Genomic DNA, 22499 nt, shown 5'->3' on the forward strand with positions numbered 1-22499 from the left:
ACTCATTTCTCACAACAGTCCCACAACAAGCTGACGTGGCTGGTAATATTTTAAGAGAAATGATCCCTACACTCATTTCTCACAACAGCTCCACAACAAGCTGATGTGGCTGGTAATATTTTATTATTTTTTTACAAAAAGAAATGAAAAGAAAACAAAAAAATAATAAAATATTACAAGCCACATCAGCTTGTTGTAAGGTTGTTGTGAGAAATGAGTGTAGGGATCATTTCTCATATTTTATTACTTTTTTTGTTTTCTTTTTGTAAAAAAATAATAAAATACTACCAGCCACATCAGCTTGTTGTGAAACTATTGTGAGAAATGAGTATAAGAATCATTTCTCCCCGTAATTATATAACAGTTTACTGAATAAATAATGTTGCTATTCAAATAAAAGTGAGATAAACGTACTTAAAAAAATAAAAAGAAAATAAAAAGAAAAAAGAAAAAAGAAAAAAGAGAAAAGAAAAGTGAGATAAACGTAAGATTACTCATGTGAGAGAAATGGTGTGCAGCCTTCTTTACAAAATATCTTTTAAAAAGGCTAGGGCTCCTCCTCTTTCCACCTCTCGTTCATTTTAACCCAGAGAGAGAGGGCGAACAAGCATTCAAGACAGGTAACCCTATTTTCTTGATCTTGTTTGTTTAAACAGAAAATCAACGAATTCCGATTGTCTCGTTTTCTTTCGTTTGAATCTGTCGTTGATAGATTTAGATTCGATGGTTTTGAATTTGGGGGTTTTGAAGCCCGATCTAACATATGAATGAAGAAAACCACTTCTTTCGTTTTTTCGTTTATTTTTTATTTGGAAAAAAAAATCAGCAGAGGAAAGTAATCTCTAGATTATAAATTTTAAGGTTATTGATTGTGGATTTGTGATTGCTTAGGGTTAGAAAGGTAACGCGATGTACAACGGAATAGGGTTACAAACCCCGAGGGGGTCAGGTACTAATGGGTACATACAGGGCAACAAGTTCTTCATCAGGCACAGGACTGGGAGGATCGCCGAGAACACCAAGGGATTCGAGCCGAACCAAGGCACAGCCGGTGTCACTCGGAAGCCCAACAAGGACATCCTCGAGCACGATCGCAAGCGTCAGGTCGAGCTCAAGCTCGTTGTGCTCCAGGACACGCTTATGGATCAGGGTTACACTGATGCCGAGATTGCTGAGAAGCTCGATGAGGCTCGGAAGACTCTTTTAGCCTCCGCTTCCGATGATGGACCTGCTGCCATTGGGGGCTCGGACAACAAGTAATTTCACTTTTTCAGTTTTTTGAATGTAGGTAAAGATTAAGAAACATGATTGCGTATTGTCTTCTTACATTGCTTAATATAGTTTCACTTGCAGTTGCTTTTAATAATTACTGGGTTGTTGATACTGGTTTTTTATTTTTTTTTTTCCCTTTTTCGTGTCATGTTGATAGGAATAATAGATTAATAGGATATGCTTGGTAGAATGTGACAGTCACAATAAATGTTGTAATAACATGTGCTATTGGGGATAAACAGTTTAGCCTCTCTCGATTGGGGCTGTAGGGTGGTGTTCCGGAGGCATATTTTTGGCCCATGGTTTACAATGACACTTCATTGTGTTCACTTCTCAATTGTGTGTATCAATTAAAAATATTTATACAACAGATTTTTGTAGAGGAAGGGAGTATAGTTAGCTATAAGGAAGAGGGATTATACCCCTTAAATAGTGTAAATAACATCCTGTAAAAAGGTAGTTGTTTTTGCATTTGTATCTAGCTTTACTTCCTACCATGATCTTTAAAATTTATATTTAACTAGCTTCTTATCAAAAAAAGACGGACGTTTTCTTAGAGAGTTTTTTGCTTTCTTCTTCATCAGGCTTTCAGAGACGCAGACCCACCAAATTGCTGCTAGAAAAGAGAAGCAGATGGAAACATTAAGAGCTGCTTTTGGGATAGCTGCATCTGAACTCAATGAACAAAATATTGAAGGGATTGATGATGCAAGAGATGGCCAGAAAAATGGTGTAAGTGATGACGTCAAGCATAATGAGAAGCGTGAGCATGCTTTTCTCGATAGGGAGTTCAGATCGAAAAAAAATATGGAGGAAGATCAGAAAGCCGAAAAAGATGATAAGAAAAAGGGTGTCCGTAAAGAATCAAGGCGCCACAAGAAGGAAGAAAGTAAAAAGAGGAGGCGGGAGACTGATTCTTCTGATACAGATAGCAGTAGGGACCATGGAAAGGCTCTTCGAAAGAAACATCACAGAGTTAATAGGGGGAGTGATGGCAAAAGTGATTCTGACATTGATGTTTATAAGAAGCACAAGCCTTCGAAGAACTATAAGAAAAGCAGAATGCTCGACAGCGATGATTCCGATTCTGCCACTGATTCTGATGGCAATGTCAATGCACGCAAGACTTCAAAGAAGCACAAGAAAAGCAGAGCGCATGACAGTGATGATTCTGATTCAGCTACTGATTCTGATATTGATATTGAAAAGAAGCGTAAGACTTTAAAGAAGCCCAGGAAGAACAGAAAGAATGATAGTGATACTTCTGATTCAGCAACTGATGATGAGGACATTGGCAATGAGAGTTCCAAAAAGGGGGCCAAGTATAAAAAATCTAGTAGCAGGCATGACTCTGCTGGTGGTTCTAGGTTTGATGGGGGCCCATCCAAGCAACAAATTCAGAATGGTAATCAGCCTGTGAGAACTAGCAGAAGACATGATTCAGAGGATGAATCTGATGATACCGATAGTGAAGTGGAAAAGAAAAGAAGTCAACTGGAGGGACAGAGGAACCAGCATACTGGAAGTCGTCAGAAAGAGAGAGGTGAGGTGGATGTGGAAGATCACAGAAAAAGTAACAATGGTAGACATCTTAAAAGCAGCATAGTGAATTATGTGGATGATGAATATGATTCTGACAGAGCAGGAAAATATAAACGGGAAATAACTGATAAAATTCGGAGAAGTGGCAGGCGTGACTCTAAAGACGATTATGATTTTGGTACTGATGCTGATGACAAAGCAGAGAAGCATAGAATTAAGAGGCATAATACTGATGAAACGGACTCTGATGTCCGTTATGATAGCAATGCTAAGATGACTGCCGGGAGACAAAAACCATTGGAGAAAGAGTCATTTTTTCCAATTGATGACATTGATAATAGTCTGTACAAGCCCAAGAGAGATGTGGATGGATCCAGCTACCAAAGTCGAGATGTAACAAGGAAGAGAAATCTTAATGATGTAAATGAAGATGGGCAGCCAGAATTGAAGTCAAGAAGCCAGAATTATGTTAAAGAGGAAGAGCACAACAGTGGGGAGCAGCAGAAGGACTCCAGAATTGAGTCTGAATTGTATGCTAGAGCATACATAAGCAAGGATGACCAGAAGAGGGAGGATTACAGAAGGATTAGATCTGGGGGACGGCATGATAATGAGACTGTTGAACGTGGTGGCAGAATTTATGATAAAGATGATGAACCACAGCGCCTTGGTAGAAAGGATGACCGGGATTATGAGGAGCACAGAGGGAGAAAGCATAGAAGAGATGATGAAGATTATGATAGAAGGCATGAGAGGGTTAATGAAGAGCAACAGCATGGAAGTAGAAGGCAGGTAAGAGGGGAGGAAGAAGAGCGTGACAACGGGCGTGATGAGAGGGATAGACATATGGACTACTCCAAGAAAGCGAGATATGATGATTCTCGATCAAGTGAGAGAAGAAGGTATGATGACAGACGTGATGATGATAGAGCCAGAAGGCATGATGACAGACGTGATGATGATAGAGCTGGAAGGTATGATGACAAACGAGATGATGGTAGAGCCGGAAGATATGATGACAAACGTGATGATGATAGAGCCGGAAGGTATGATGACAAACGTGATAATGGTAGAGCCGGAAGGTATGATGACAAATGTGATGATGGTAGAGCCGGAAGGTATGATGACAAACGTGATGATGGTAGAGCAAGGCGTTGAGGCTAATACTGCCATTTGTCTTGGAGTTTAAGTGCAGATGGTGAGTTGATATGCTCTCTTGAAATTTACTTTTATATATATATATATATATATTTTATGAATTCTCTTGAAAGTTACTTATATGCATTGCTTGTTGAATGGTTTAGGAAATTTTCCTATATAGGATTTTGGAGCCTTGTACAAATGTTGCATATTAGCGCACACTAGTTTGAACATGCATTTACAGAGGTAGGTTATGCCGGCTAGAGTGGAAATCAAATGCTTATCTTTGTACAGAAATGGGTGTGAGCATTATATTTGGATAAGTAAGGAACAAGAGCTTAAGGCCGTCCATCGTTTCCCAAAGCCAGACGTTATTTCAATATTTTTTTTCCTATGTCTTATTTTGGGTTCTATTTGAAGCGAGGCGGTTGTGTGGCCGTTTTTCTTGACATCTTCTGTTATGCTAGCTGCTCTACAAAACAGAGAAGCGTGTACTTGTTCAAACATTCGAGTTTGAACCTGCCAGTTATTGCATTCCATATATTTATTCAGTGTGGCTTCATCTCGGCTTCCAGTTTAGCTGGATCAATTTCTTTCTACTTTTACACATCTCATTTTCTCTCTACCTAGCTTGGTTAGGGTTTCTTCTCCAATCAATTATTATTATTAATATTATTATACCGTACAATTGTTGTATGTTTTGGAATTAATATCTGGCTAGACTACTTTCCAATCGTCATCTTTGGATTTTGCCGTTTTCTGATTTTAAATGTGTTGTTACAGCACTTGTCACATCAAAGTTTGCTAAATTGAGTATAGCCAGAGAACAGCTGAATCCTGTGTGGCTTACGAAGAAGGAAGATCCTCTTCTCAATGTACTGGAAGATGCATGTATTTTCTTTTGGCTTGGTATTTGGAGCATTTCTTTCTTTTCCAATACATTTTGAATCAGCTTGCAAGGGAGTGTTCTTCCCATTGTAATGTTGCCCCATGTATTGTAGCAACTGAAATGGGATTTTGTTTATTTTACTTGAGAAACCCCGCTTTATCTGATTATTAGTTTTTGATCTTTTGTTCTTTTGATGTTCAAATTAGAAGATCAGATGAAGCAAATAATCACATTAGAGAAGGCTGTTCCTGTACAATATACTATGACTCGTGTTCAAAGAAAATGCGTATGTCATTTGCCAAAGAATGTTGATTTTTTTTCACGTCAAATCATATTGATCAAAGACTGTCTGATACACTTTGTGACTCAATGTCTCCCGCACCATCCCTACAACTGGGTTCGCCGAGGGTTTTAAATCTTCCCACTGGTGATAGAATGCTTTGGAATAATTTACTGTTCCATTACTCTGACCTCTCTTATCCAAAGCCAGAGGCCGTATGTCATGAGAACCTGCAAAGCATTTTTTTAAGGACATTAATTTAAAATGTAAGAGAAAAATATGTTTTAATGTGGCAGTCAAAAGGGCATAAATTTGATAATTTTAAAGGCATATCAGCATGAATTTCGATAACTTTATGACGCAAGAGTTAGAACTTTATGACGCAAGGGTTATGCTACATCTTGAACATGTACCTGTAGAGAAGCTAATTTTGTAATAAAATAAAGATCAACGAAATTGAGGTTATAAGGGTTAGTGAGACTTCTTCATGTATTAATTTTTTGTCCTCACATAAAAACTTGGCCATAATAGTCCAAAATTTTCACGGTCGTAAATTCTTACAAACTGATTGGTAAGAAATTGACAAGTGTCTTTCTAATATATGAGAGGTTTCGGTTTTTTATTTTTATTTTTTAACATATGATTGGTAAGAAATTTCTCACATGTTAAAAGGACACTTGGCAATTTATTAAACTGGTTTCTAGAAAATTTTTGTCCATAAGATAATATTCTCTTAGTAAGTTATGCAAATTCAAGCATTTAATGCCAGAAATAAGCTGCAACTAGCTAAAATCCAACCATATCTTAAACTTTTGTTTAAATATAGAAAACAATCCCATTTTCACATGGTCTTTGCATGTGAATTTTTCTAGGCCATTCATTTGAATCTCAAAATGAATGGCAAGTAGAAAAAATATATATATAGGTCAACCAAAAGCAAAGTAACTATCTAGAATTCAATATCAGCCTACGTTTTGTAATTTAAAAAGATTTAAAAGAATTATAAATTATTAAAAGGACAGAATTTACTTGTACACATAGAGGTCAAGGACAAAGTTCATGGAAATGATCCAATTGCTGATGAACCCATCTGTCATAATCTTGTAGTAGTTGCTGCAGAAGCAATGGTACGAGCCTATCCACCAGAGCTTGCATCATTCTGTATGTCACCACACTTCCACTAACTGAATGGGGTGCATGTAATAGCCCCAGCCAAAGAGAATAATAGAGGTTCTAGAGAAACAAAAATGCATCTTGTAAAGCAGGAATTGTTCTTGTTCTTGGTAATATGGCATGAAAAGATTAGCCTCTTAGCTTCGGTGTAATCTAACACTTGGACTAGGTTGAGCTATAAGATACTCCAGAAGATTAAACCAGATACCAATATCGAGAAACAAATGGGTAGTCTCAACGTGTTATGTATTATTTATGGGAATGTTAGATAGAGTTGAGATCAATTTCAGATCTCAATGCAACCAAATTAAGGGATGAAATGATGAAGTGTTTACATGGGTTGATGCCTCTCTGGAAATAACAGAAGTAACTTCTTGTTAGAATCAGGGGAGAGGCAGATGCAACAACTGTGGTGAAATTAATATCTTCTGTACTTTTTCCTAGCAGAAATTAGGCCTCCACTCATAGATTATCAGATATGTACACTGAATACATAATGGTTCAAGGTATCTCAGACCAATTTGCAGCCCTGAAAACCAATAATTGGTTTCTTTTCTGAAATGCAGCTCCTTTTCATACCTTTATCAAAAGGATTACAAATACAAACGTTGATCATGGCACTTCTATTGTTTTGATTGTAAACAACGCACACAGTATATTGCCGAATATATAGCTAATTACTGATGTAATTGTGTTTGCCCAAAAAATCTGTATGCTAGGAAATTCTGCTGCTCAACTACAAAAAATAGGCAACCAAATATGTATGTTCTGGGATCTCTTCTTGTTTGTTTCCAGTCAATAACATGTAATCAGATCCTTCTGTTCTCAAGTATAGCCTGGCTTATTCTTTCTGGGCTATTCAATGTGCAAGGGGGCGCACTTATTAGCCAGTTTAGGTGAAAAAGATGAACCTGAGGTGCAATGCGATGAAACTGAGGTGAAATGTGAGGGCTCTTTTCTGAAAGGGCCTGTTAATTGTCTCCTTATGTTATTTATTTAGGTTTGCAATATTTTTTCCAGCGAGGACACTGCTATTTTTGCATCCTGGTTCTTCTCTAGAAGTACATTTTTGGCATTGTTGTGGTCCTACCAGGGTAAACATTTTATCACATCACCTCTAGGATTCATTAATATCTTTTCCAGATTTATTATTAGTGACAAAATGAAACTTAAAAGGGCAGCTTCTATATTGTACTATATGCATATGAATTTTTGTGGATGGCTGCTCTCAAAACTGCTGCCCAATTATAATATCAGTGTTTGGAAGAAATTACTTGCTTTTGTTTATGTGGAATGAAGTAGGTTACATTTAGGGCTGACAAGTTTTGACACAACCCACGAACCCGACATGAACCCAAGACAAAATTAGCGGGTTCGGATTAAGGGGTCTGACCCGTTTAATTAAATGGGTCGTGTTAGAGTTGACCTATATAGTCTTATACATATGCCTCGACAACCTGAACCCGACACACGAATACGAATTGTCACCCCTAGACCCTAGTTGGCCAGTTACATCTCCTGACCTGTCACCCATTCACAATAGCAATGGATGTTCATATTGGGTTGGCCTCTAGGATTTCTTGATTTTATATAATGATAGTTAAACCATGGCATGTTCATGAAGCAGCTGTTCCAAGATTTAATCTGACTATACGAAGGATGTGTTTATCGTTTTTCCAAGATATTTAAGCTCAAAGATAGGTTCCAAGAGGAGAAACTGCATTAAAAAAAGTGATTACTGAATTACTTACAAATTTCCAGGACGCTCAATAGCTGATATAGGCATCATGGTAAACGGGCGTGTGTAAATCTGCAACAAACAGGTAGCGTTCTTCACATACTAGTGATACCGTGTCCTAGCTCAATAACCAGCTGGAGCAAAGATGCATAAAAAACAAATAACTTCCACTGGACTAGAAAACAAACATGAATTGAATGAAATGACCAATTATCCTGCATATGCCACAATCAAATGAACATTATCATGAATTTAAAGGGAATAATTACAACCTCAAGAGTGAGATTCAACTTCACGTCAATCTCCAAAAACGACTCAAAATCATTTGTCTCCCATTTCATGTGATTCATCATAAATGCTGTAAGCCCAGAGCAAAGATTAGAAAAAGAAAAACATAATTATTCTTTGAAAATTATATAAATGCATTACAGCTCAAAACAGTGAACTTCACAGATCTTAGACAAAAAGTATGTAGGAACTTAGCCAGTCAAGCAATGAGAGTATCCTGGTTTTTTCTTGAAGAAATACACAAAATTTATCATGCACATTGAGCTTCTCAGACCCTAAAAAAATTTTGTAAACCTTACAATCGAGCGATGGAGATATTTAAACAAGGCCTGTTTTTTCATTGCAAAACTGATCATATTGTTTGCATCATGTCAAATGTATATAACACTCCACATATTATCTAAAAGTGGTAGGAAAGGTTCTTGTAGGTGTTTTAGAGGAACACTCTCCATAGTCCAGGACCATCTAATAAAAGTATTAATATTTTCAGGTTTAAATTGATGAAAGAGAGAAACAAAAAGAAAAGGCAAAATAGAAAAAGGTTAGCCCTCTGCAGTAAATTTTAAATTTTATTCCCATGGACAACTCTTTATTCTTCTCAAAATATGTCCAGTAGATCTACATGGCTACATGTACCTGAAAAATGGTTGTTTTGGCGTTCCATGATCTCTGAACCCTCAAACTGCATAACATATTGGGAACACTTCAATTATTATTATTATTTTTTTTAGTGTATATAAATTTCATTGGAAAAAAGAGAACAAACCAATTATTTAGGCAGCTTAGAAGAGATATCCCAAAAGAAAAAGAAAAAAAATAACTCACCATCAAATGTTTAAAAGGCCTAGGCACGCCATGCCATATAATTGATTGTGTGGCTCAAAGTAGTAAGTCAAAGTTCACATTTAACTAGGCAAAGTAACATTTGAGCATGATGCTTTTTTTTTTTTTTTTTTTCCCGGTATATATTATGATTTATCCCCAATCCATCCTGGTATTTTTCTCCTTCACATGTATAAGGCTTTTACGTCCTATTTAAGTTACAAGGCATTTACGTCCACCACCCTACGCCTAAAATGCATAAATGACTTGTAAGTCATTTATCACTATGCCTACATGTTATAATTCTCTATCAGATGCCCAAAGTAATAATGGAATGCGTCGTAGGTTGCATTTGGTTGCGTTGCCAGTTTACATTTCCCAAACACAGGAACAGGCATTTAACATTTGTTATGTTTTGTTAAAGCATTAATTAAATGAATAAGTTTACTATATCCTATCAGTTTAAGCTTTTGAGATAAGAGGTGATTTAACATGGTATCAGAGCAGAGTTCGTGAGTTTGAATCCCGACTCTATAGTTTACCCCAATTTCAGCTAAATATTCCACATATTGGGTTGCACTTGTTGATAGAGGGTTTGAACCCATATGTGAGGTGGAGTGTTAAGCTTTTGGAATAGAGAAATGTTTAGTTTCATCCTCTTACACATCTCTGTACAAGAGATGTGCAAATCCATCATTGAATATGTAGGACCTACATGTGGGTCCCACAGATTCAATGGTGAATTTGCAAAAGAGATGTGCAAGAGGTGTATGTGTGAGTTGTTCAGAGCATGGACTGGGACAAAAGAAAAGAACCAATTTTTCTAGTATTAGTGGTCAGTACCAATGTAACGACCTAGAAAAAAATATTAGCCACATTTACACTATCACTCCAAAATAACTAGTCAATTTGAAGCTTCCTTAAAATTCTTTATAAAGCCCAGTTTCATCTAGTAACTAGGCAATGTGAGATTTAACACTCATGACTATCTTTATAAATCACTCACTTTATGTAAGCTATTACTTATCTTCCCCATATGGGACCGGAGTGTTACAACCAATAAATAATATGACACCAAACACATCTCTTTGGGATAAGTAGTGATTTAACATGTTTTCAAGTATTTGAAAACTAAAACCATGTTTAGCAGTCAAGACATGTTCATGGCAAAGGTAATGGCAACGACATGTTGATAGTTGTAAAGGACTAAATTAAGGTGTTAATGCCATGGTGGTGGTGGTATGGTGAAGTTGGAGGTGGCCAGGGTGGAAATATGCTAGTGATAATGGTGGCAGATTGTGGTCGCAACGGTGGTGGCATGGCTGCAATGCTGTTGGTGGGGAGGTGAAAGCATGGATTTGATGTTGCTAAATGGTAGTGGAAGAAGTTTTTTTGTTGGAAGTATAAAACTTTAGTTTCTCTTTTACTGGTAATTATGTATCCCATGATTCCCATTCCTTTTATTCCCAACCATAGGAGGAGCCCCTTCCCCACCCCCTTGGTAATTTTTTTTTCTTATACTATGTTATCTAGAGGAGAAAAGCTCACCTTGCAAGAAAGCATCTCGACCTTGCAATCTTCATTTGTCTGGGTCACTTGTAAGTCCAGCACAGGGGCTGCTTCAAAATTTAAAAGTTGAACTTTTGGAAGAGAGCACCTGCACAAGCCATGGAGGATAATTTTTGTTTGAAACTCAATTTTAACAATGTGTAAACAAGAATCTCTCTGTAGTGTATACAAGTAGATCCACAGGGGAAAGTTTGGTGTCCATGAACACCGGGCTCTGTATTTGAGATGAGTTAACATGTAGTTTATCTATAGTGAAAAAAATAAATAAATCCAACTCATATGATTTTGGAGGAGATTACAACTGAAATAACCTGAGTCTCTGATTCATTTATATTGAATTTGAGAACTCTTATTGAGCTCAAGTAAAGAACTGGACTTTCTTGAAATATCATTGAGGCAATCTACTCATCCTTGCACATCGATCATACAGACCAGAAACGTCTTCTAATAAAACTTGGATAGATTAATTAACCAATCACTGTCAATCCATGCCACCAAAGCAGCACCAAGAAGATGGGAGGGAGTTACCCAGTTTTCGGAACAGAAATTGTAAAGCACCAAAAGACAGTGCTCATAAATGAAACTGAACAATAGAAAGAGGCTCCCCAGAAGAATAAATTTTTCCATCCCCAGAAGAATAGATTTTTCCATCTTCTTTGCTCCGCTCTTTGTAGTGTCAAGAAATTTGTGAACCTGTTTGGTAAGTAATTGTGTTGTGGAATATTTGTTTGAATAGTAGTAAGAAGTGATTGATGTGATATAAAATTTGAGAATGTTTTATAGAAAAGAGAAAAAGTTTTGTTTTGTAGTGGGTTTTTTTTATTTGAATAGTAATAAAAAATTATTGATGTGATATAAAGTGTAAAAAAATTAGAATGTTTTTGATTTGATGTTTATGGGAGAAGTGAAAAGAAATAGAGGGAGAGTTAGAATGGTTTGCCAAACAAGCTCTTAATGTTTCCAAGCTTTTGGAGTGGGTGTATGGAAACATATAAGGAGGGAGTGGGAGAAATTCCGCAATTTTGTTCGTTTTGAAGTGGGGAGTAAATCTAATATTAGTTTTTGGCAAGACTGGTGGTGTGGGGATAGTTCATTGAAGCAATGCTTTCCAGCTCTTTTTTGTATAGTAAGGAACAAAGACGCGTTGGTGGCGGATAATTTGGTGGTCCATAATGATGTAATTCAGTGGAATGTTCTTTTCATGCGACAAATCCAGGATTGAGAGATGGATATGGTCATTTCTTTCTTCGACCGATTATATTCCACTTTGACTCGTCATGGAGAGGGTGACAGATTAGTGTGGAATCCCTCTAAAAAAGGTTTATTTGAGGTGAGATCCTTCTACGAAGAGCTCATTAGGAAAGATGGCCCATCTCTTCCATTTTTTCCTTGGAAGAATATTTGGCGTGTTAAGGCTCCAACAAGGGTGGCTTTCTTCGTATGGTTAGCAGCTTTGGGCAAAATATTGACGCATGATAACTTGCGTAAGAGGAATGTAATAGTAATGGAGTGGTGTTGTTTATGCAAGAAGAGTGGGGAGTCTATTGATCACTTGTTGCTTCATTGCGAGGTCGTCCGAGCTCTTTGGAGCTACGTTCTTATTTTATTTGGGGTTGAGTGGGTTATGCCACGAACGGTGTTGGAGTTATTGAATAGTTGGGAGGCGGCAATTGGGAGTGGTCATGCTAAAGAGGTTTGGCGGTTAGCTCCTCTATGCTTGCTGTGGTGTATTTGGAGGGAGCGGAATGCTCGTCTGTTTGAAGATGTAGAGACACCTATGGTGGAGCTACGGAAGCGGTTGCTCAATACTTTATATTTTTGGATAGCGCCACATCATAGTTTGAGTGTTTTTACTTTTGTAAATTTTTTAAATTTATTTTCTGTTCGACCCTTTTAGGGGCTCTTTTGTATACTTCCCGTGTATAAGGGTTGCACCCCTTTGCACTTTTCAATAAATTGCTATTACTTATCAAAAAGCTATGTTTTATCTTTTAAGGGCTGAATGCCAGCTAAAAACTAACAATGTAGCTTTTGTATGTATTAGGTTTTTAGTGTTGGCAAATTCAGTGTTAAAAAATGTTATGTTGTAAGTTTTAAGTTTAGGGTTGAGTTGGGATCAAAATGCAGTTGAAGAGAAGTAAAAAATTGAAGTCTGCAAGACCTCAGTTGATACCTCAGTCTAAGCTCGTTGAACTAAACTAGTGCATCAAGTCCACTACTAAAAATTGAGACATTTGGTCAAAGGGTCATTCGACCGAAGTGATACAGAGTTGTTCAATACTTAAACATGAGAAGATCAGTCAAATCTCGTTCGACTGAGGTGATGAAATCAGTGATGAATCCCTGAAACCCTAATTGTTCGATCGAACAACCCAGCCACTGAGTGTTTTAATTTCAACTGACTTTGACCTAAAACCTCAATTTTCTTCTTCTGTATATAAGCCTCATTGACCATGACTTTTAGAGACCCAAAGAGACAATGTTTCATTAATACTGGAGAGGTTTACCATTGTTCTTTAGCCTAAACAGATTTTAAAAAAAAATTCTTGTTTCATCCTTATCATTTAAACCTAAGAAAAGCCTACAACCACTAAAGTTGTAGGTTGAAGCAGGAGAGGTTTGTTTGTATAAGTGATTTGTGTAGAAGAAGGCCAAAGGTTCTAGAGTCACTACGATGAGAGGTGAACAGGTCATTTGCCGGGGTTACAAATTGAGTCTTGAGAGTTACAAAGGTTTTGTAAGTAACATCAATTTGTAACATAAATCTTCTACAGTGGATACGTTTGGGGTTGGCTGGATACCTTTTGAAGAGTACTTCAAAATGTGTTGATTTCTTTTATGCTTCCTTTAATTTTGGTATTGATATATGTGGTGTTTGGCTATAAAAGTTAATAACTTTGTGATTTCTAGTAAAAGATGTATTAACTTAATAAGTAGTAAAGATTGGATTCTTAAACAATAATACCTTAATCAAGCAATTTTTGGTTTTAATGGTCAATGCTTGTTGATCTATAAATGTCCTAAGTTCCTACTTCATTCGATGACTTAAATAAAGGCAAACCACAAACAATTGTCACAAAATTCTGAAGACCACTAACAAATCACAAAATCTGATCATGATAGTTTCACCATGCAGTCCCTAGATCTTTTATTATACCATTGTTGGGATCCCTCGTGTTTGTTTGAACTGCTAGTGCCAAGTCCAGTAACAAGAGGACTGTAAAAGATCAGAAATAAGATCTTTTAATAGAATCATTCAAGATTCACACCTTAAAAATCCCCTCTTAGCTTCATATTCTTAACAAAGAAATTATCCCCAAGCCACTGGTCAAGAACAGCAACCACTTGCAAAATTTAATCCCTTTAGGTTCCCTTCATCACAAAATTTTAAAGCTTAGATGGCACAAAGAGATCCAACACTAGACTTATTACCATTCCAAAGGATGCATTCTTTCTAATATTCACAAACCTATATATTTGCTTCACAATGCAGCACAATCAGTCCCCATTAAGTCTTACAAAAAGAATAGCATTCATTTCCTTGCAGTTTCACCCTATTTTCCGTTTTTTGGAAAATTCAATTTCTCCACTCAAGAAGCAATAATAGTACTCACACAGCTCCATAGACCAGGAAAATAAATTCATTATTTTGTTGCTTCAAAACAGACCAGCAGAGAGGAAAAGGAAAGGACCTGTAAGTGTTAGTGTCGAGAGCTTGAAAATCTTGCAAGGCGCTTGTGTTTAGCATTGCTTGAATTCCAGAAGGGTGTCTTAGAAATTCACTAATATGAAGCGGCTTGCCCCCAGAGCCATCATCATAGCTTGGTAGCTTAATTCTCTGTTTCCTTGCAGCTGATAAATTTGCTTTCTTTGCATTCGACTCTGATGGGGTTGATATATTTACCTTGATCACTTCAGTTTTCTTCCTGTACAAGCTTTCAAATAGGAAAAAGTGGTTTACTTTTACCCTGATCACTTCAACTTCCTCCAACCCAAATGAAGGAAAACTTTATTAACATTTGAGAATTTGAATCACAGGTTTAATAGTCTGGATTGGAAGGATTCCTCCAACCCAATTGAGAGAAAATTTTATCCTTAAAATACCAACTAATACCAAATGCAACTTCCCCATTATTCATCCAAAAAAAAGAAAAAGAAAAAATAGTAAAACCTGGGTTCGGGCTTTGGGATAGCAGAAAACAGAAGTGGGTCATAGCCTTTTCCTCGTCCGTGCCATTTAATAGTTGAAAGCATGATTATAATGCTGCAAACCACAAAACAATACTATCTATAATCATGAAAAACTTGAAAAGGAAATACAGAGAAATAACAGGGTAGGGAAGCAATTTGAATAAAGATGACATGTTTTGGTTGCCAAGAAGAGAGAGAGAGAGAGAGAGAGAGAAGCATGTTCATTCACCAGTTTTGGTTTATATTTTGCTTCGGAAATTGGAAAAAGGAAAAGGGAGTTGCTGAGACAGAGAGAGTGTGAGAGAGCCAAAATCTCCAGGATGAAGGAGATTGAGAGAGATTGGTCGGTACCGTTAGCTTTTTATTGTCAGTGATTACGGAAATACCCCTCCCTACTCTGTCAATGTTTGCTATTCCGCGTCATAAACACTAGACAGCAACTCTCTCGCATGCACCCATCATGTGAGGCCACCAGATTACCACGTGTCTTACACAAACAGTTTTATTTTATTTTATTAAAAATTAAAAAAAAAATATGTATATTTTACTAGAATAAGTGTTAAATAAACTATCACATCTACTCGGTTTAACAATAACTAATTGAACATTTACTGAGGAGAAAGACTCATTTTTTTTAAAAAAAGAAAAAGAAAAAAGCAATTCATGCGACAAGTGTTAACATGTAATTAAAGTTTATTAATTTAATTTATTTGTTTATTTATTTTTTTTAAAGTAGGAGACGTTTATATAGTTATATGTTAACACGAGTCAACAAATAATTCTAAAAAGATGATACTTCTAGCATTACTCTTTTGTATTGGTCCTTGCTTTTCTAAGCTTATATAGTTATTTTTCTCCTTTTACAAACTACTCACAAAATTTCACTTTCTTGTTCTTCATCACATGAATTGTATATGCGCTATGGACTAATTTGATTACAATGATGATCGGTGGAAGAGAAAGATATATAAAGTTTGAATAATTCTATTTAGTAGACTTCTATATTCAGTTGTATAATAATGTATAGGAGTCTACTAAATACTAAATAACATTACTCATAAAGTTTTATACATTAAGACTAAAGTGGCCTATCAATAATGTAATCAATAGTAGAAATTCTTTAGTTTTTCCTCAAGTGATTAAAAAAGCTATAAAGGTATAGGTAAAATGTTTTTGATTTATTTATTATTTTTTTAAAAAAAAAAAATTAAATTAGGGGATATGTTTAAATGTGCCCATTTTATCAATGAAATACATGGTTGAAATATGTTTTGGTCATTGGAATTATGTTTATGTTTAAAAGAATTTATTCCTAAAAGTAAAAGATTTTAATTGAGTTATTGAGAGATTTTGATGGTAATAATTGATTTCGTTTGAGTGTGTGCATTTATTTATTTTATCATTTTTAAAATTTAGTGCTTTTTATTCATCATATTGAATAAAGCGATAAGGTTGTGATTCGGGGGTAATAAAGCCTCCCACTTTAGGTGGCATTTCGACTAGATCCTCCAAATGATAAGAGATTAATAGGAGATTTGCCGGTGGAAATCCACCTTGGTGTATCCCAGATTTTACCACTAAATCATGTCTCTTGAATCTTGGAGGTCAATTCATTGTCTGAATGCTACCCATGAGAGAGAGAGAGAGAGAGAGAGAGAGAGCACGAAATTAGCTGAATTCTCATCATAAGTTGAATGATTCTGCAGAAAAGTATGAGTTCTAAAATGATTAATAGCTAAACGTAAGCAGAAAAGTATGATTCCTAAAATGATTAATAGCTAAACGTAAGATCTTCGTCTCTTTTTTATTTTTCAAAGTTGATATATCTTTTAAAACCACCATTAGATAAAAAGTGGACAAAAGTCTTACATTTAACATTACTCTTCCCGGCATATATTTATGATACAATTTAAACAAAAAAGGTTCCAAGGAAAAAAAATAAAAGAAAAAAACAAGAAAAGAGAGAACAAGTTAAAATTATAAAAAGTAGAGGAGTGCGGAAAGGGTGCAAAAGCATATTGAGGATAAAAAGAGCGCAATATTGATTGCAATGACTTGGTATGTGATGTGTAATGGGAATTACTGTTTCATGATATGATAAGCATGTGTGATTAAAATAGGTCTAAAATTACATAGTGGAAGAAAAAATACAATCTAAATAGGAGACCATTGTTAGTAATGGGATTTGATTTATCAATCTCAAGAGTGATTTGGGAACATTTCATAGCGGGTGGAAACCCCGAAAGTCACACCCAATATGGGTAATTACATTGGTCGCCCATTCCCGACCTTTTAATTAAAAAAAAAAAAAAAGTGTGATGTGGGTACAAGATGATATACAATATGAATTACAAAGTTGCCTCCCACAATGATTCTACTCAATCCGAACGCTGATAGCTCTTTTGATATCTGTTGATTGCACAAACAACGTATGCAATGACAGAGGGTTTTGCAGGATCCATATGTCTCAATCAGGTGAATCCCACGTCCTAACCTGATCAGGACAAATGAAACCCATAACTCCCCTCTTCCTCATCCGTCTGGTTGTGCCCGGTATTAAAATCTTGTTAGGGTTAGAAGAAAGGCGTTTCACTCTGTTTTTGAAACAGTAATACCATAAACAGTCAAATTGAATTAATATGTATATCATCTTCGTTGATCTCCAACCTAAAATCAATCATGTGGTAGAACAATCCACAAACCAGCACTCGTTATTACATCTAAAATTCCAACTTCATAATGATGAATCAACAATGGCGTAGAACATCAGTGATACAGATTTATCATGATTTACAAAAAGATTTCTGCTCGGGAAACTGGGAGGTTCTAATCAAGACTCATTTATCTTTCAACCTTCTGAATCACCCTGAGCTTAGCACTCCTACACCGGCGGTTCAATCTCTCTTCCTCCTCGGATGGTGTTATTGGTCTTTTTGTGAGGATTGTTCCTCCACAGCCCTGTATCATTTGTCTAATCCAAGCTTCTTTTTCATCATTGTCATTTCTGATCTTTCTCAATTCACTCCCATGCCTCTCTTCTTCATCCCCATCAACCTCATTGCTGTTAATGATATCAAGGAATGTTTGTTTTACAATTCTGTCCTCCAAACTGTGGAAAGAGATGACAGCAAGCCTACCCCCGGGTGCAAGACAATCAAAACAAGAATAGAGGGAATCCTCCAATGTCTTCAGTTCGTCATTAACAGCTATCCTCAGAGCTTGAAACACCCTGGTTGCCGTCTTTATCCAACCTTGCCTCCCTCCTGTAGCAATTGAATTAAATAAACTTTATGCTTTTCTTATTGTTAGTGGGGACAGTTGTTGAATCCCCTTGTTATGGACAGAGATATGGGGAATGGTATACAGTAGACACATAACTTGTCTTGAGCGTGTCAGGCAAAGGTATCATAAATTTAGATGGGATATATATGAAGCAAAGCAACAAGAAAATTTCAATGGAAGAATGGTAAGAGTACTACCTCTTCTCCAAGGAGTTGCATTCTGAATAAGATCTACGAGTTGGCCAGTTGAATGCAACCCGCCATGTAATCGGGCTTTAACAATTTTATCCTGAAGAGAGCGCCAATTGCTTTCTTCCCCATATTCCCGCAAGATTCTCCCCAGTTCAGTATCTGGCCAAGAATTTAAAATGTCTTCTGCTTTCAGACTTGCCTGTCAGAGGCCTGTTACAATCAGTTAAATCAAACACAAATTTAAAATGACTATTTAGCAAGCAAACATAGGAAACCCCAAGGCCATTCACTCATTCCCCAACAAACAGTAGGGTGGTAAAGGCATGTACATCGAACAGGGAAACAGAAAACTGTCAATGAGATTTCTAGCATTGAAAAAGGTGGTTCAAAATTCCACAAATCTAGCTACAACCCATGTGATATATTGAAGAGGGAAGAGAGGCCGCAACAAATTGTCATGTCTAAGCATTTTCAAGACCCAGAAAAACACTTTGCGTTCAACCTACAATTAAGGTGCATGCATGCGGTAAGTAATTGGAGTCTTAGCATGATGCTTTCCGGCGCCATGTATTCTAATTTTTGGGTTATCAGAGCATGTCACTTGGTATGGACAGTTTATAGCCTAATTTCCTTAAAAAGGAAAGGAAAGAAAAGACCAAGAATGCCTCTGACAATTCTAGTAGTTTTCCACATTCGTTTCTCTAAAAAATCCTGCTCATCTGATGGACCAAACATTACAAAAAATAGCATATCAGTAGTCATATGGGTCACTAAAATGTCTGAAAAGCGAAATAACCAACCATCTTAAAACTACTAGTCACATTTTGTTATGTTACTACTACTACATACCTTCAAACTACACATAATCTTAGATTTTAATTCCCATTAGTAGACCACAATAGTCATTATCAAATCCCACTCTTGCAAATAAGAAAAGGACAGTAATAGGGCTACAATTATTTACTAGTCGTTGGAAAGTTTGAAGCTCACTATTTTGGTAAAGCTGTTGCGAGAATTGGAATAACTTATGAGTAAATATATATTTGAAGTTGTATGAGTTTTACTTAAAACATGATATATTTTCATTTTTCTTTTAACAAAGTGCTGTAGAAATGCCAACTTACCTCAAACCAAGAAAGGCACAATAAGGTAGTCCTACTTTCTAAGTAAAAGAGTAAATTCAATTCAATAAATGAGAGAGAGATTTTTTTTTTTTTGATGAATAAAAATTCAATAATTTGCCTATTAGCTGAAAGAACAAAGTCTCTGGAAAGCTTTACGGTTACCTGGGGATCCATTCGCATATCGAGTGGTCCATCACCAATCACACTGAACCCTCTTTCAGAATTGTTCACCTGTCCAAAAGAGAAGGCATTTCAAAACGGGGATAATATTATGCAATTTATAGGAAACAGACTTTCCAAAAAATACAGATCAAAGTACAAAACTGCCAAATTGAATGGCAAAAGATCGTAGCGGTCAACAGTTATACAATAACAAGAAAAGCAACCTGATACGGCTCTAGAAGGGGAAAAACATTAAACTGTTACCCGCATAATTAATCAAGCCCACTGCCCCAGCCCCAAGATATACGAACATGTCATAAAAGAAAAGGAAGAGAGGAAAAATAAAATCTGATGTGATACATGTAATGAAGATTGACACATACACAAAATGAAAGTCATGTATGGCTAAGAAACTAAAAAGTGCAAAAGAAAACAAACCTGCATGGATGACATTCCCAAATCCATTAAGATGCCATCAACTCCAGTGTCTAAGATTTTCTCATCAACCTCACTAAGCACAGATTTGATATACCTAAAATTCTTCAGAATGGTATGTGATTTCAGGTCTGAAGTTGGGTGACAAGAATCACCATGCAAGATGCCATCAATTCGAGTTCTAGCTTTCTCGTGTGCCACAGGATCAACATCCATGCCAATATAATATTTCAATTCTGGATGGGCTTGAATTATCTGATGTTTACAATAAGTAATGGAATAAGAATTACAAGCGTTTGGCAGGAGAAAGTCAAGTAAAAATTCGATGATACAAATTGTTAGATAAGAAAAAACTGACAAAGAATCGTCACTGAAAAGACCAAGTATAAGAACCAACCAGTAAAAACATATTTCAGTTAATATGAAACGACCTTTTTTTATTTTTGATAAGTGGTCAATATATCTCTGTCCAATGCACACATCAACTTTATGTTAGTCCTACACATGTCGGAATAGAAAATGAAAACCTAATCTTTGCATGCAAAGAGACAATTCAACTCAATTGGCTGGGGACCACCCCATCATGAAGCGGGAATTACTAGTTCGAATCTCCCATTCTCCTTCCCTTGGGGCCAATATATAAATAGGAAAAGAAAAGAAAAGGCAATTCAACCAGAATCTTCTAACTTGGATCAGATGATACCATCAGCATAACTTAAGGACCTCGGCAAGCCTAAACCCAACAAGCAAAAGCATAATATGGAGCTCCACAAAGGACGAGAAAGTTCTCAACTCACTTAGAGCTCTTTTGTGCATCTTTTTTCTCCAGTAAGCTAGTCAATAAGTAAAACTACGTGCATAAGGTTCATTAAAAGCAATGTATATTTTCTCATAAGAAGTTTGTAACAGGAAGAATCTCCAGGTCCTAGGAACATTCAAGACCATCCGTCTTCTTACAAAGAAAACAGCCCATAAAACAGCTGCAATGGCAATGTATCTGAACTTTCGGTAAGGAAGCTCTGACCAGCACAAGAATTCAATGAATTTAGACAAAAATTGCTGCTTTCTAAAATTTTAAGCTGAATCATAGTGTTATTTCAAAATCCTGTTAATGGGTTTGAGAAAACTCAATGATAGATGGGCTCTAACCCAATGGAACTCAAATTAACCACAAATTGAGAGTTGAAGTATTAACGATAATCATGTATTCTTTCAACTCCGAAAATCAAATGCTAAGCATTGGCACAGTAATGATTTAAATTGAAGAGCGAGTATTGGGAGGGACTGACAGCGGAGGAGTGTCCGGCGGCTCCGACGGTGCAATCGACGAAAGAGCGGAGTGGCTTCGAAGAAGAAGAAAACAAAGAGAAGACGTCGAGCACTTCACCGAGCATCACAGGGATGTGCCCGGCGCTGGAGTCGGCGTAGAGGTGGGCTGCGTCGTCGCCCAAAGCTTTGTCCGAGCGCGTCCTCCGCTTCTCCTTCACCACCACCAATTTCGCCTCCTTTTGCTTCCTCTTTTTGTTACTACTCCTTGAAGCACCGGTGGTTATGCTACAAGTGCAAGTGAGAGTTCTTGTGGTGGTGAAGAATGAGGAAAGCAAGAAGAGCTTTGCGGTTGATTTTGCCATTTCTTTCTACTCCCTCTAACACACCATTATCGTCCATTTAAACTACTGTGTTGGGAGATTTGATTCTTTTCCATTGTCAGATGCTGTAGCATCTATCTCTCTTTCTGGTTTTACTTGAAGCTTTTTAACCAAAACCCTAACAGGCTAATGTCAGGGATTGGTTGATCCAAACACGTCCATAGTGTAGTAGGTCCTCATTTGAATCAAGAGATATGTTATATACAAAAAGTGATGTGCAAAAATCATTTCTCTTGAACCAGAGACTATTCGGTTCTTTATAGGGTTGGTGCATTTTTGTCTAAAAATGTGAAAAAGATAAAAATGCCCCCACACTATAAAAACTGGATACTCTCCAATTCATTTAAATTTGAAAAGATCCGTTTCCATCATTAGTTGGGTCGAGCTAGAGTTTTAATGGAGCCCATATTCATGCTTCATTTCTTTAATTGTTTCCGGTCCATTTTAATAAGAAAAAACATACAAAATTAATCACTGTAGTTTATCTGATTTACAATTAACTCACTATGATATCAAAATGAATCAGATCTATGAGGTATGTCAAAAATACAAATCATTCCTTGCAGTCAAATTTCATCAAAACACTTGATGGATTTCGTTAGTGGCCGATGGGGGTGGCGGCACGCCACCTTCGGCTTCCTTTGGGCCACCCCTAGCCACCACTAGGGGTGGTTTGAAGGTCACCCCTAACACTGGAGTAGCGTGCGGCCGCCCCCATGGGTTGAGAAGGGTCTTTTTCTTTTCTTTTCTTT

The 22499-nt window shown here is 36.6% G+C and overlaps 3 protein-coding genes across 3 annotated transcripts; 1 reads left to right on the forward strand and 2 right to left on the reverse strand.

Moving 5' to 3' along the window:
• The first annotated feature begins 502 nt into the window (after positions 1 to 502).
• LOC133870071 (uncharacterized) lies at positions 503 to 5021 on the forward strand. The gene is made up of 4 exons (XM_062307112.1): positions 503 to 620; positions 892 to 1256; positions 1857 to 4012; positions 4738 to 5021. Exons 2-3 carry the CDS (start codon positions 910 to 912, stop codon positions 3970 to 3972), a joined length of 2463 nt encoding a protein of 820 aa, XP_062163096.1. The 5' UTR covers positions 503 to 620; positions 892 to 909; the 3' UTR covers positions 3973 to 4012; positions 4738 to 5021.
• Positions 5022 to 5058: 37 nt separating this feature from the next.
• LOC133870072 (uncharacterized) lies at positions 5059 to 15286 on the reverse strand. The gene is made up of 9 exons (XM_062307113.1): positions 15134 to 15286; positions 14885 to 14977; positions 14406 to 14639; positions 10693 to 10801; positions 8959 to 9004; positions 8307 to 8392; positions 8048 to 8106; positions 6153 to 6282; positions 5059 to 5353 (listed from the first exon to the last, which is right to left on the reverse strand). The coding sequence occupies exons 2-8, from the start codon at positions 14965 to 14967 to the stop codon at positions 6168 to 6170; spliced, it is 732 nt and encodes a 243-aa protein (XP_062163097.1). The 5' UTR covers positions 14968 to 14977; positions 15134 to 15286; the 3' UTR covers positions 5059 to 5353; positions 6153 to 6167.
• A 2230-nt stretch (positions 15287 to 17516) lies between these two features.
• Positions 17517 to 21905, reverse strand: LOC133870973 (uncharacterized). Its single transcript, XM_062308288.1, has 5 exons — positions 21388 to 21905; positions 20102 to 20353; positions 19664 to 19732; positions 18384 to 18576; positions 17517 to 18167 (listed from the first exon to the last, which is right to left on the reverse strand). The coding sequence occupies exons 1-5, from the start codon at positions 21727 to 21729 to the stop codon at positions 17746 to 17748; spliced, it is 1278 nt and encodes a 425-aa protein (XP_062164272.1). The 5' UTR covers positions 21730 to 21905; the 3' UTR covers positions 17517 to 17745.
• Positions 21906 to 22499: the final 594 nt, after the last annotated feature.

Source organism: Alnus glutinosa, chromosome 6 (genome assembly GCF_958979055.1).
Source record: "Alnus glutinosa chromosome 6, dhAlnGlut1.1, whole genome shotgun sequence".
NCBI lineage: Eukaryota > Viridiplantae > Streptophyta > Magnoliopsida > Fagales > Betulaceae > Alnus > Alnus glutinosa.